The sequence below is a fragment of the Microchirus variegatus genome (genome assembly GCF_963457635.1).
Source record: "Microchirus variegatus genome assembly, chromosome: 17".
In the NCBI taxonomy this organism is placed as follows: domain Eukaryota; kingdom Metazoa; phylum Chordata; class Actinopteri; order Pleuronectiformes; family Soleidae; genus Microchirus; species Microchirus variegatus.
This window is the reverse complement of record NC_139818.1, coordinates 8,232,283-8,245,431: the sequence shown is the minus strand read 5'-3', so window position 1 is coordinate 8,245,431 and position 13,149 is coordinate 8,232,283. Positions and strand designations below refer to the sequence as shown.

The following is a 13,149-nucleotide window of genomic DNA, read 5'->3' as shown; positions in this document are numbered from 1 at the left end:
TTGTTATTTTGTAGAAGAAGTCGCCCGTGATGAATCGGCTCTGCCACTGTGAACTCCTGGTAAATTATACTCATCACATCCGCAAGATGCAACGCTCTGGGTTTTAAACGGAAGAATTTAATGGGAACACTGAAATTCAACCATCTCAACCAATTAAATCTGCTCCTCGGATCAAGCAGCTTCGAGCTTTAATCTGCAGTGGAGCTCGAAACCGGCAGCAACCTGACACATGAAGACCGTGAGAAGTTATATTTCACTGTTAGTATTGCTGTCAGTTGTCTGTATCTGCAGGGTGGGAGTTGGGCTTGGTTTGTTAAAGGCGGCGACTCCCCCTCCCTCCGCTGCTCGCCGAGATAAGAGGTGAAAAACCCCAAATGTGTCTCCAGTTCACACTCTACTTCGAGGACTGGCACTTGTTCATGATGACTGATTCAGAGTCAATGTGAGTACACCACTCCTCACTGTGTTTCTGATTAGAACTGCCTGAATGTCTGAATGTATGAACACATATACACTATGTCAGTGCATATACTATATGTCTTTTAGTGATAAGACACTGGCAGAGAGAGGTGGAGCCGAGGTGAAAAAGAGCAAAAAGAAGCTAAAGAAGAAAGATGCCTGGAGACCAGTGGGACCCAAAGACCCATTTGCTATGGTTTGTGTGTTTGTGTGAACATGTAGCGATGTGTCCACAACTTTCTGACAGTGAATGATGTGTGGACTGAAAGTATCCGCTGGTCATGTCCTCTTCTATAGTTGGACTCACTACCAGAGAAGAAGCAACAGGAGATCCAGAAAGCCCTCCATTTATTCAGCATGAGCCCAACTCCACCCAAGAACCTGCTGGAGGCCAAGAGATACACCTACCAATTCTGGGACACACAGCCTGTCCCTAAACTGGGTGAGAAGTGGTTTTTGCAAGAATATTCCAAAACATGCAACTTGTGAGCTTTAGAAAAGTAAGCCGGTGGATCATGGTGTTATTTATTGGTTTGGAGAATTCAGTATTGAAGCGTCAAATTTAGCATTAAAGCTGTAGTGTGTAACTTTAAAATGTAGTCTGGCACATTTAAACCATTGTCAAATGTGTTCAAACAATCCCAATTAATCCCAATCAGCTCCTCATTGACTCTCTGTGTTTTGCAGTATAGTAGCGTATTGTTCAAATGCTGCAGATACAGACGTATAGGCAAAACATCAGTATTGCCTACCAAAGAAAGACAAGTTGGAGTTTGACTGAAAACACAGAGAAGTGCCCATGAAAATCACTCACTCAGGTCTGATATTGTTGCTTGACATAACCTGTTTCCTATGCAGAGTCTCTCTAAGTGAATTATTTTTTATTTAATTATTATTATTATTATTTAGTTTTAATACCTATTTTATTAATACATATATATATAAATCTGATTTTCAAAGTATTATTTGTATCGTCTTTAAGGACTTATTTGGTTTAAGTAGACCTCTACCTGTCAGAAAAACATGTCATGCCATCTCAGGCCATCTTAATTATCATGCACATGTGTTTTGTCACGCGTTACCAACACCAAATTGTATTTCATTAGTATTTTAAGTGACACTTCAGAATAAATGTGGTATATTATGAAAGATATATCATCCTTGTTATCGCCCAATGTCGGCTGAGATAGGCACAGCACCCCCCCCCCCCCCCCCCCCCCGCGACCCTCTGGTGGAAGATAAAGCGGTAGATAATGGATGGACGGATGAATGGATGGATATCATCCCTGTTCACATTCAAAGTGAAAATAACAAGTAATACGTGTGATTTATATGAATGGATATGCTCAAATGCATATCAGCCAAGCTACTGTATGGAAAAAAATGAAAAGTAATCTTTTTAAAAATCTTCTCTCTGTATACTCAAGGGGGTATAGTTATGTTTTACTAAACACAAAATGGCACGTTTTTCGTAGAATGACCCATAGATAGATAGAATAGAATAGTTCGGGGTAGACGGAATAATTGGGCCAATATTTGCCATTTTCTTTCAAATAATCTGCATCTACCGTTTGAATTTTTCACTAACTGTGTGTTAATCTCCTTTGGAGTCACACATTTTTCTTCCCGCTACGGGACTCTAGAGTGCAAAAATCATGCATTAATTCATATATAATAGCTTAATACATTGCGTACGCCATCCTTATGTATAATCTTTTAGTTATGTAGTTATTTTTACCCTCATATGCTGCGCTTCCTCCATTTTGTGTTCGTCCTGGGAGTGGTGGCCCCTCCCTCTTTGTTTTCTCTGAGGTTTCTGGTAAGATTTGGTTTCTTTGGTCTCTGTCTTGCTCACTCAGTTATGATCAATATGTTAAAGATTGATGAAGATGATTAAAGAGTTGTTTATTGGGTTATAAAAGTCCTTCTTTTTAATGCTGGATCAAGTATTACTGCTTACTTACAAAGCCATAAAATAGATCTGCCTTGATCACTGACTATGTACCAGTCATATCCCTCAGATTATAAGACATGTGTCTCATAAACAATTCCAAGAATCGAACCCTTATCATTATGGTCCATGTCTCTGGAAAAAGTTGACTGATGATGATCTGTTACTCAGAGTTACCTTAGAACTTTTCTAGCTTTCAAATTCACATCTTTCTTACATAAAAATGGTGTTTCCTGTGATTATATTTAAAGTGCACTGAGTGTTGTGTTCTGTAAAAACAAATATAATAAAAGCTGAACTGACTTGAATGAAGTCCTCAGGTGACAATATCACAGCACTTGGCCCAATAATAGAGGCTGAGGTCAGTGTCCGTGAGGAACCCTACTCTCTCCCTCTGGGTTTTTCCTGGGACACGCTGGACCTGAGCACTCCGACTGTGGTGAGTGACCATCTGCAGTTTAGATAAAGAGGGAACTGTGTTGTGTTCAGGGGTTAAAGTTTGCAGCTTGGAAACTTCAGTTAGGATCAGAGAAATTCATTTTGCAGTTGGAAATAAAAAAAAGAATTGAAGGAACATAATAAAGCACAAACACAGCACAGACGAAGTTGAATTTGAAGTAGAGCCGCCTGATAAAGCGCAACAGAAAGGTAAACAGAGTGCCATCATGGATTGTGCAAATTGTGCAAGTCGATGAGGAAATATTAAATGTAATCATGTCATTTCAGATGAAAGAGCTGTGCACACTACTACATGAAAACTCCATGCAGGAAGACGATAACACCATGAAATTGACCTTTTCTGCTGAGTATCTGCAGTGGTAAGTAAGCTCCAAGAATGGCCCATTTCCACCAGTTTGTTTGTCTGGCGAGGCGAGCTGGGATCATAGGTGGAAAGGGTGGTTTAGTAGGCGGGGTGTGGGCTATGACTGAGGGCCACGTAGTGTAATGTCCTACTGGTGCAACGACGACGAACAGAACACAACAGATAACAATAGAGGACAGCAGCTCTTTTTTTGTCCTGCTCGATTTTTTTGGCTGAGTTTTTGTTGCTCTGTTTTCTGTAGCTTGGGTATTTATTTGGATTGGATTGGATTGGATTGGATTTATTTGTATCTGGTTTGCTTTTCCTTGTTTCCTGTTGTATTTTGTATTTCTTCCTAGTGTGTGTACGTTATTTAGTTTAACTTCCTGTCCTCTCTTCCTGCCTTAAAGGCGCCACATGTAAGAATGTGGCCAAAAACGTTTACTACACTCGAATTCCCGAGGTCTTTTAGGTTCAGTTTTCTCCGCCATTCTCTCTCAGACATAACTGCCAACCCGTGGTTGCTCGGTAGCTGAGACTCTACTGACTGCAATGATTGGTAGATGGCGGTAGGTGGTGCCACATGCCAAAACATGATTCCAAACATAAACATTATTCGTGGTATGTTATAGGAACATTATTCCTGTGTCTCTGTGGATTTTATGGCCAGTTGCTTTAGATTTATTACATAATGCACCTTTAATGTGATTCATGTGTCCTATTTATCTCACCTGTGTTTTATTGTCCCTGCCTCCCTAGTGTGTTTAAGCCCCTTTTCCACTTATGTTACCAGCTTGCCTCAACTTGCCTCGGCACGGCACGGCACAGTTTAGGTTGGTTTTCCACTACAAAACAGTACCTACTCAATGTGGGCAGAGTCATCCCTGCACGGCTGCATGTAAACTGCCTTGACTTGTTTACACGCGACACACAAACAAGTGACTAGTGACCTGTAAAGCATTAAAATCAATTAATTAAAAAGATTAGTTCAGTGCTTCCTCCATGACCGGAGCAGAGACTCCGTCTGACAGAGTCACTGTACTGAAATACTGGTAACTGTTGGAGTTTAATCCACGCAAAGTAAGGTGAGTCGGATCAGAATTTTTTAATTCTGAATGATATCCTTGAACATCAACTCAAACGCTGTGATTTTGAAATTATGTAGAATATTGTCAATGTTATTCTTATATATAACGATGGAATATGGGGATAAAAGTTTAAGCTACACTCCTACACTGCTGAACTTTTTTTACTTGACTGGCCCCCTCCTTACCAGACTTGAAGCTCATGTGGATCCTAAATCAAATAAGTTTGAGAGCCCTGTTCTAAGTGTAGAAATTCTGATTCTCTCTCCCTCTTTTAAGGGTTTTACAGCCTCCTAATTGGCTGAGCCAGTGGCACTGTGGTGTGCGAGTCGACGGCAATAAGAAGTTAGTTGGCTTCATCGCGGCTGTTCCTGCAGATGTCCGAGTTTATAAGACGTGAGTAGCTTATAAATAAATGCACGCGGATGTACATATGCACATATTTATGAGCGTAATATATATACGCTCATAAATATATGTGGGGATGTGTGTTTATATGGAAGCTGATGAGGAACATTAGCATGCAGAGAAGCTGCCAACGGATCTGAAGCAATGTTCCAGCAAATGTCTCAAAGCAAACGGTGTGAATATGTGTCCTGCAGCCAGATGCAGATGGTGCAGGTCAAACTTCTGTGTGTTCATAAGAAGCTGCGCCGCAAGCGGATGACTCCGGTTCTGATCAGAGAGGTCACCAGACGGGTCAACCAGCAGGGCCTCAGCCAAGCTGTCTACGCGGCTGCTGTCGTACTGCCCACTCCGGTCAGCTCCTGCAGGTAGAGTTCCTGCTTCATGTTTGGTTTGAGTGGCGAGCAAAGTCAGAATCAACACTTTTAAAGACCATGAAAATGATTTTGTAAAGCTACGGCTTTCAGCTTGGACACAAAGTTTAGCACAGAAGGTAATATTTCACTTAAAGATATATGTGTAAATATCTAATAGAGATAAATATTATATTCTGTTTAGTTGTATAGATTTGCTATAAAAATCCATATACACTCAACAAAAATATCAACGCACAAGGAAAAACTTGTAGTTATTGTTATGTGATAAAACAGAGTAACTATGCAAAAATAACAGTACAACTTTTCAATAAAGTGGCCTTAATTTGCGAGCATTAGGATCAATTTCTGCTGGGCTGCTGTGAGGTCAAGACCCTGGTGTGGTCGGAGATTCACCTCCCGCAGGCAGTTCCTGACTGTCTGCACCGAAATCCAGCAGTTGTGCAGACCAACAGTCTCACTGGCAGTTCTGGTCGCTGGGCGGAACCGATCATGGAGGTGCTAGAGCTGCATGTGCCCGTCCTGAGCGGGCATGGCAACATGGCCGGCAGGCATGTGCACGGTTCGCTGTCGTTCCAGTCTCTCTGAAACAAGTCCACAGGTGGCTGATAATGGAATGATGCACATTCAGTTGCCACAGCTGTAACGCTCAATCCAGCACTCAGCATGCCAATGGCACACTCCGTCATGATTCGTGACATCTGTGGCATATTGACAAAAGTCCACATTTTGGTGTGCCCTTTTATTGACCAGACCATAAGGAGTCTCTGTGTACTGGTCACGCATATTGACCACCACTCTGCTATGCTCCATGACTCTCGTGAGTTGAAATACTAAATCTGAGATTGTAGTCAATAGGAGTGGCCGAGTGACACTGGACTACTGGGTTTGAGCACAACAAATCATTCCATAAACAAATGCATCAAGAATCTGAGCAAATGTCATGACATTCTATTATTGTTCACCATTTCAAGTTTGTGCGTTTATTTTTGTATGAGTGTGTATTTTATTATGAGAAAATTGTTTGATTTTGGATCCCGTTTAATGACTCATCTTCTATTGTAAGATGTTCATGGAGAATTTACAGAACTTGAATTTAATGAGCAGCAGAACATGCAACATGTACAGCACACACACACACACACACACACACACACACACACACACACACACACACACACACACACACACACACACACACACACACACACACACACACACACACACACACACACACACACACTCACTCCAACACAACATGATTCCAAACATAAACATTATTCGTGGTATGTTATAGGAACATTATTCCTGTGTCTCTGTGGATTTTATGGCCAGTTGCTTTAGATTTATTACATAATGCACCTTTAATGTGATTCATGTGTCCTATTTATCTCACCTGTGTTTTATTGTCCCTGCCTCCCTAGTGTGTTTAAGCCCCTTTTCCACTTATGTTACCAGCTTGCCTCAACTTGCCTCGGCACGGCACGGCACAGTTTAGGTTGGTTTTCCACTACAAAACAGTACCTACTCAATGTGGGCAGAGTCATCCCTGCACGGCTGCATGTAAACTGCCTTGACTTGTTTACACGCGACACACAAACAAGTGACTAGTGACCTGTAAAGCATTAAAATCAATTAATTAAAAAGATTAGTTCAGTGCTTCCTCCATGACCGGAGCAGAGACTCCGTCTGACAGAGTCACTGTACTGAAATACTGGTAACTGTTGGAGTTTAATCCACGCAAAGTAAGGTGAGTCGGATCAGAATTTTTTAATTCTGAATGATATCCTTGAACATCAACTCAAACGCTGTGATTTTGAAATTATGTAGAATATTGTCAATGTTATTCTTATATATAACGATGGAATATGGGGATAAAAGTTTAAGCTACACTCCTACACTGCTGAACTTTTTTTACTTGACTGGCCCCCTCCTTACCAGACTTGAAGCTCATGTGGATCCTAAATCAAATAAGTTTGAGAGCCCTGTTCTAAGTTTAGAAATTCTGATTCTCTCTCCCTCTTTTAAGGGTTTTACAGCCTCCTAATTGGCTGAGCCAGTGGCACTGTGTGTGGACACACACACACACACACACACACTCCACTCTCTTTACTCTGCTGTGTTTACCAAACTTTCTACACAGAGAGCTGTCTGTTAAACTATCATGACCCAAATCACAATATAAGTTGTGACAAGTGTAAATTTAAGCCATATCTGTAAAACCAAGAATCATTTTGATTTGGTAAATAAATCATTTTCACAGGATGTAAAATGAGTAAAAAAATGTTGTTTTTATGCATGTTATTTAAACAATATACACATAAACCTGAATAAAACGGTTGGAGAAATTCAGTAAATTTGTTTGGGGACCACAAAAAATCTCCCATGACTCTTCTGTGGGTCCCGACCCAGTATTTAGGAAACCCTATTACATAGGACTCGTTGTATGATTTCCTGTTCACTCCTTTTTTGTCACTAATAGAGCACTTGCTTGTCACCGTTTGCTGCACATTATGCCCGGACAGCATTTCCCTTGATTCCATGCTACTTCATGATGTCATCAAACTAGATTGTCTTTCTTTGTTTTGATTACTGTAGACACAGTAGAAATTACATACTGTGCATTTAAAGCTGGGGTGACATACGCCATAAGTCATTCTTTTTACATATGGATTGACCACAATAGAGTTCAGACTTATTCATTGATAATTTGGGATTCAACAACGGTCCAACTTTCCCAACTGTGGATTGAAAAAAAAAGGTTATCGCATAAGGTTGGCATGAAAGCAATGCCAAGGCCACAACTTCTAAACCTCATACAGGCTCAGTTTGGGGAAATCTTGATTATGAAGGGAGAGTTTAACTAATCACAGGGCACTTCAGAACAAAAAGGGAAGGCATCTCATAGTCATTCTAAAAAAGATTTTTCTTGACACACCAGTGACACAAGTACAAACTGACTGACTGTTCTACTAAACAGCTGCATGAAAATGCTTTGGCAGATTGATATTTTAGCTTTGGCTACAAAGCAACTCAACACAGGTAATGGCCTTCCCTGCTTAAACCCTGTTGCAACATCCCTACTAGGATTAGCATATACGATTTTCAGGGGTTTTAACACAAAGAATCAAGCAATTGCTGTTTTTTTTTTTAATCCAGTTACATTTTATATTTAATGGTTTAAACTAAAGGACCTACATATTTTTTTAGATCCTGGCATCGACCTCTGAATCCCCAAAAGCTGATCGAGGTCAACTACCCGGGTCTGAGACAGAGCATGACCCTGCAGATGGCTCTTAAATTCTTCCGCCTGCCTGAGGTTAGTTTCTTCTGCCACCTAGAGACACAAGTCAGTCAGTGCCACAACATTCTTGACACTGAAATGACCTGGCAAAATCATAACCCAGAGATAAAATTATCTTTCCTTATTGTTTCTCTTGAAGGTGACAAAGACTAAAGGTTTACGCCCAATGACTGGAGAAGATGTTGTGGGCATGCACTCACTGCTCCAGAAGAACAGCACCAAGTTTCACCTCAGCGCTATCCTGTCACTGCAGGAAGTCAAGCACTGGCTGTTGCCACGAGAGAATGTGATCGACACCTACGTGGTGGAGGTTTGACTTAACTTCATCACTTTAAATTTCTTTTGCAAAAAAAAGAAAAAAGCTTTTCTCACCAATTTCTTTTTCAATTCCTCACCTCTCCTCTTCACACAGGGGGATGATGGGACACTGACAGACGTGGTGAGCTTCTACGCCATTTCCTCCAAGGTGCTGAACAGCCCGGTTCACACTGAGCTGAGAGCAGCTCATCTCCTTTACGTGGCGTCATTCGCCACAAACCTGGCTGATCTCATGGAGGACACCTTAGTCCTTGCTAAATCTGTGAGTGTGACACATTAAAAATTACATTAAAGGGATACGTTGGCTTGTTAACCTGGACAGAAGGTAAAAGCCAAAAGCAAAAAGGTAAAATGTATTTCCTGATTGACAGCCTGGAAACTGAAGACACCAAACCACTATTTCTCCACACCAAAGTCCATACAGAAAATTACATCAGGGCCTGTAGTACCTGCTGCCTCAATGAGAAGGTATTAATTGTGCTATATTGTGACTTTGATGACCTAAGTGCACACAACCTCACCAAACAACGCAGCAGTAGACCAGCAGCCTCTTTGACTCCCCAAGCTAAATGCACATTTTCTCTATGGAGTTTGGTGCAGGAGCTTTTACAATATCCAGTTGTAAAAGGGTGTCTAACTGTGAGATAAAATGGCAAACATATTCTTTAGAAGCAGCGTAGACTTAAGCGGATTCAAAATTCATATTAAGCAGGCTTATGTATGGCGATTATCAGTTTTACCTGGCAGGAGTGTTATTAGCTCCCTGGACCAAGGACACAGTGCAGCAAAGCCATATAAACATGCTTAAAATACAAAGAAAATAATTTAATTCAACAATTTACAAATAATCTGACGGTAAGTCATTCAATGCACAATTATGAAAACAGATCCAATTTCAATAGATTTCCCTCAAAATCCACAAACATTATTATTCTATAAATTCCCTGACCTCTATATGTCTAACACAGTGAAGGTCATTGACATAAACATTTTTCTCCTGTGTGAAAATGATAGTTGTGTGTGTGCGTGCGTGTGTGTGTGTGATGGCATAATGAATGCCGTTTTTTTTTTTCCTTCACACTGACAGAAAGGCTTTGACATCCTCTCTGCCCTCGATGTGATGGATAACAAGAGTTTCTTGGAGAAGCTGAAGTTCAACGTCACTGACAAGAGCCTTCATTACTACCTGTACAACTGGATGTGTCCTGACACGAGCGCCGACAAGGTACGGATTCCTTCACCGATCGGCGCACAGTCATGCTTTGCATTCAAACACCACAGTGGCGTATGCCGTCGGTCATTTTACAATATAACTACCAAGGTCCTTCAAATCTTGCATAACTATATTGAAATAAATCTATTGGACCTTTCCCTATACGCGTTTCGTTTTATCCAAAAAGTTAGTTTATATCTACTTTTCTTCCTCTGTCAAACCCACTAATTCGTTTTTTGTTTTGTTTTTGTATGCAACTTAAGTGTTTTGCATGTTGTTGAGAATTTTGTATTGTATAGTAGATTCCATGTCTGTGGATTTCTAAAGTTTAACTGAATTTTCATTAGAATTATCAAGGAGATTTGAACATGATGAACGAGATATGGTACCCCATTTTCCGTCACCAATGTTTGTAATATATATATATAATATAACCAGAGAGATGCAGTAGATGCACATATTTGTATCACAATGTTATTTATAGTTTCATAAAGCTTTAAAATTATACAAAGCTTTAGCTAAAATAAACGAGAAATTAACTTGAAAATGGTTTTGGGCCTTGTTTTGATGGCAGCCTAAATTGGGTTTTTAAGCATATATAAGATGGACCGAGAGATAAGGTGACACAAATTATTATCAAATTTTTTGTTGTTATTTGTTTTATTATTATGTTTGTTATTTATTATTATCTTATTTTCTGTGCACTCTTGTCAAAATTCAGATTTTACTCCAGGTACCACCAGAGGAGTAGTGGTTAGTGCTCTTGCCTTTGCAGCAAGAAGACCCGGGTTCAAGCCCCTCCTCTGTCTGCATGGAGTTAACATGTTCTCCCCGTGTGTGTGGGGTTATTTTCCAGGTTCTCCAGCTTCCCCCCACAGTCCAAAAACATGCAATGTAGGGATTAGGTAAATTGGACACTGTAAATTGAGCGTAGGTGTGAGAGTTTGTCTCTATATGTGGCCCTGCGATGGACTGGCGAACTCACCAAGGTGTACCCCACCTGTCGCCCTATGTCAGCTGGGGATTGGCACCACCACCCTCATGTGGAGGATGGAGTGGTAGAAAATTGATGGATGGACCACCAGCCACAACCATGGGTTTAGAATCCTTTCTGAGGTGTGGCCTGTAACTGTAGAAACTCATATGTAAGGCTAGACTAGACTGTAAAAAGACAGACGCATATCAGGATCTGATCATTTCATTTGAATATATGGAGGCCAGAATACAATAAAGGTGGCGGATATAAATTACATACACTATATCAAAAAATGCAGTCACAAAGATCCTCAATGAGTCCTGCTGTCGTGTGCATGTTTTCCAGGTTGGCATGGTGCTGCCTAGCTGACCTGATGTCACCGAGAGACGACGAGCGTGCCGAGGATGAGAGCGAGCAGAGTGACTGACAGGGCAGTTGACATCAAACTGCATCGGCGAATGTTTCAAATGCAAACTGACAAGCTGCAAAATGTCTGTGAGAGAAATTAAATCAAACTGAAATTCCATCCATGAATACATTCATCACCTGGCTGTCAGTTATTCACTGGGTTTGACACCTCTGCCGTGGGAAAATATCATTTCTGACATGATGGAAAATTGAGTGCACGGATTCAGATGCGGTTCAGAAAATAGCTACCCTGTATCTTCTTACATGAGTTTATGACTGTGTGTCTCAGCAGATGATCTACATAACCACCAGTGACATGACACTGAATAGATGAAGAGACAAAACTGACTACACACATGCGTTCACTGCAAAACCAGCCCGACAAGAAATAAGCCAAATATTCTCAAATTCATTTAAATGTTCCTCTTAAAAAATCTTTTAAGATGCAGAATCTACCAGTGGGGTATAAGAAATGTTTGCTTGGATGTAATTATTAAAACTAGCTTGTAAATGTAACCACTCCAAGACTGTAATGTTCCTTAAAACGAGGGGAAAAAGGCTGAATTTATTACAATTTCTTAGATTTGCACACACACACACACACACCAATCCATGATGTTATCTGTGGTTAACGCTTAATTAAAACACACCAGTAGTGAGAATTCACGCAAACCATTGTTTTAGCTTTATTCTTCAGTAAGCTTTGATGTCTTTAATGTCTAAAATAAAATGTCATTATTTTGGGCTTTTTTTTTAATGCCCAAATTGAGGCTTGTTTTACCCTCTAGTGATCGGGTGTAGTTATACAGTGATCGCTGACTTGTCTGCACCCCATGCTCCAGGAACCAGCCTGATTAAGACCTCGTAAATTCTCAAAAATATCTTTGCACACATACAAAAACAAAACAAAAACCCATATGCTGGGTTTTACACCCAGCATATGTTTTACACCAATGTGCTGTCAAATACATGCCAAGTCAACAGGTATGGATTCCTGTGGAAAATAACTTTTCAAATTGATAAATCTATTTTCAAATGCATGCCAATGGTGCATGGAAAGCAGAATCATATTTCTCAACATCACACTATTAAAAATAGTGAAAGAAAATAAATGACCACATGTAAACAAACAGCGGGATGTTACAAGCCAAAAACTAAAAATGTTCCTTGTCAACACAATGGAGATTGTGGGACACAAGGTCAAACTGATTTTAACCACTATTAACATCTATGGTTAGCTGTGTTGTTAGACTGCCATCATTGTAAAGTAAGTGCAGGACAACTCAGGAGTAAGAGCAGGTAAAATCCAAGCAAAACATTATTCAAGAACAAAGCAAAGCAAAGCAAAAGGTTAGTAAAAAAAAAAAAAAAAAAGATACACCGATACAAAACCACAGGGAGAACAGACTTGAGAATGCAGCAGGAAGCTAAAAAAAACCCAGACAATCTGACAGAAAACAAAAGGCAAAAGGGGTAAGTTGAGAACTAGACACAGGTGAAGATAATAGGGGCCATCAAAAAGACAGGAGAGCAGAGAATGACCAGGGAGTGGTGAAGTGACACGAACCAAGACAGTAGGTGAGAGTCCAAACAAACCACTCACTCTTCTTCTACCGCTTGATCCACCACATGAGGGTCGCATTGGGTGGTGGTACACCCTGGACAGGTTGCCAGTCCATCATAGGGACACAGAGAGAGACACACAGCCATTCACTCTCACCTACAGCCAATTTAGAGTGTCCAATTTACTTAATCCCCATATTGCATGTTTTTGGACAGTGGGAGGAAACCGGAGAACCCGAAGCAAACCCATATGCACATGGGGAGAACATGTTAAAGCGGACCTAGACCGGA

At 40.6% G+C, this 13,149-nt stretch overlaps 1 protein-coding gene across 1 annotated transcript; it reads left to right on the top strand.

Annotated features, from left to right (window-relative positions):
• Positions 1-374: 374 nt before the first annotated feature.
• Positions 375-11,256, top strand: LOC310938857 (glycylpeptide N-tetradecanoyltransferase 2-like; the record flags this gene model as incomplete). The annotated part of the gene is made up of 12 exons (XM_083903484.1): positions 375-442; positions 547-655; positions 757-901; positions 2,731-2,849; positions 3,137-3,228; positions 4,577-4,693; positions 4,900-5,070; positions 8,287-8,395; positions 8,520-8,690; positions 8,793-8,960; positions 9,786-9,923; positions 11,233-11,256. 12 exons carry the CDS (start codon positions 375-377, stop codon positions 11,254-11,256), a joined length of 1,431 nt encoding a protein of 476 aa, XP_083759610.1.
• Positions 11,257-13,149: the final 1,893 nt, after the last annotated feature.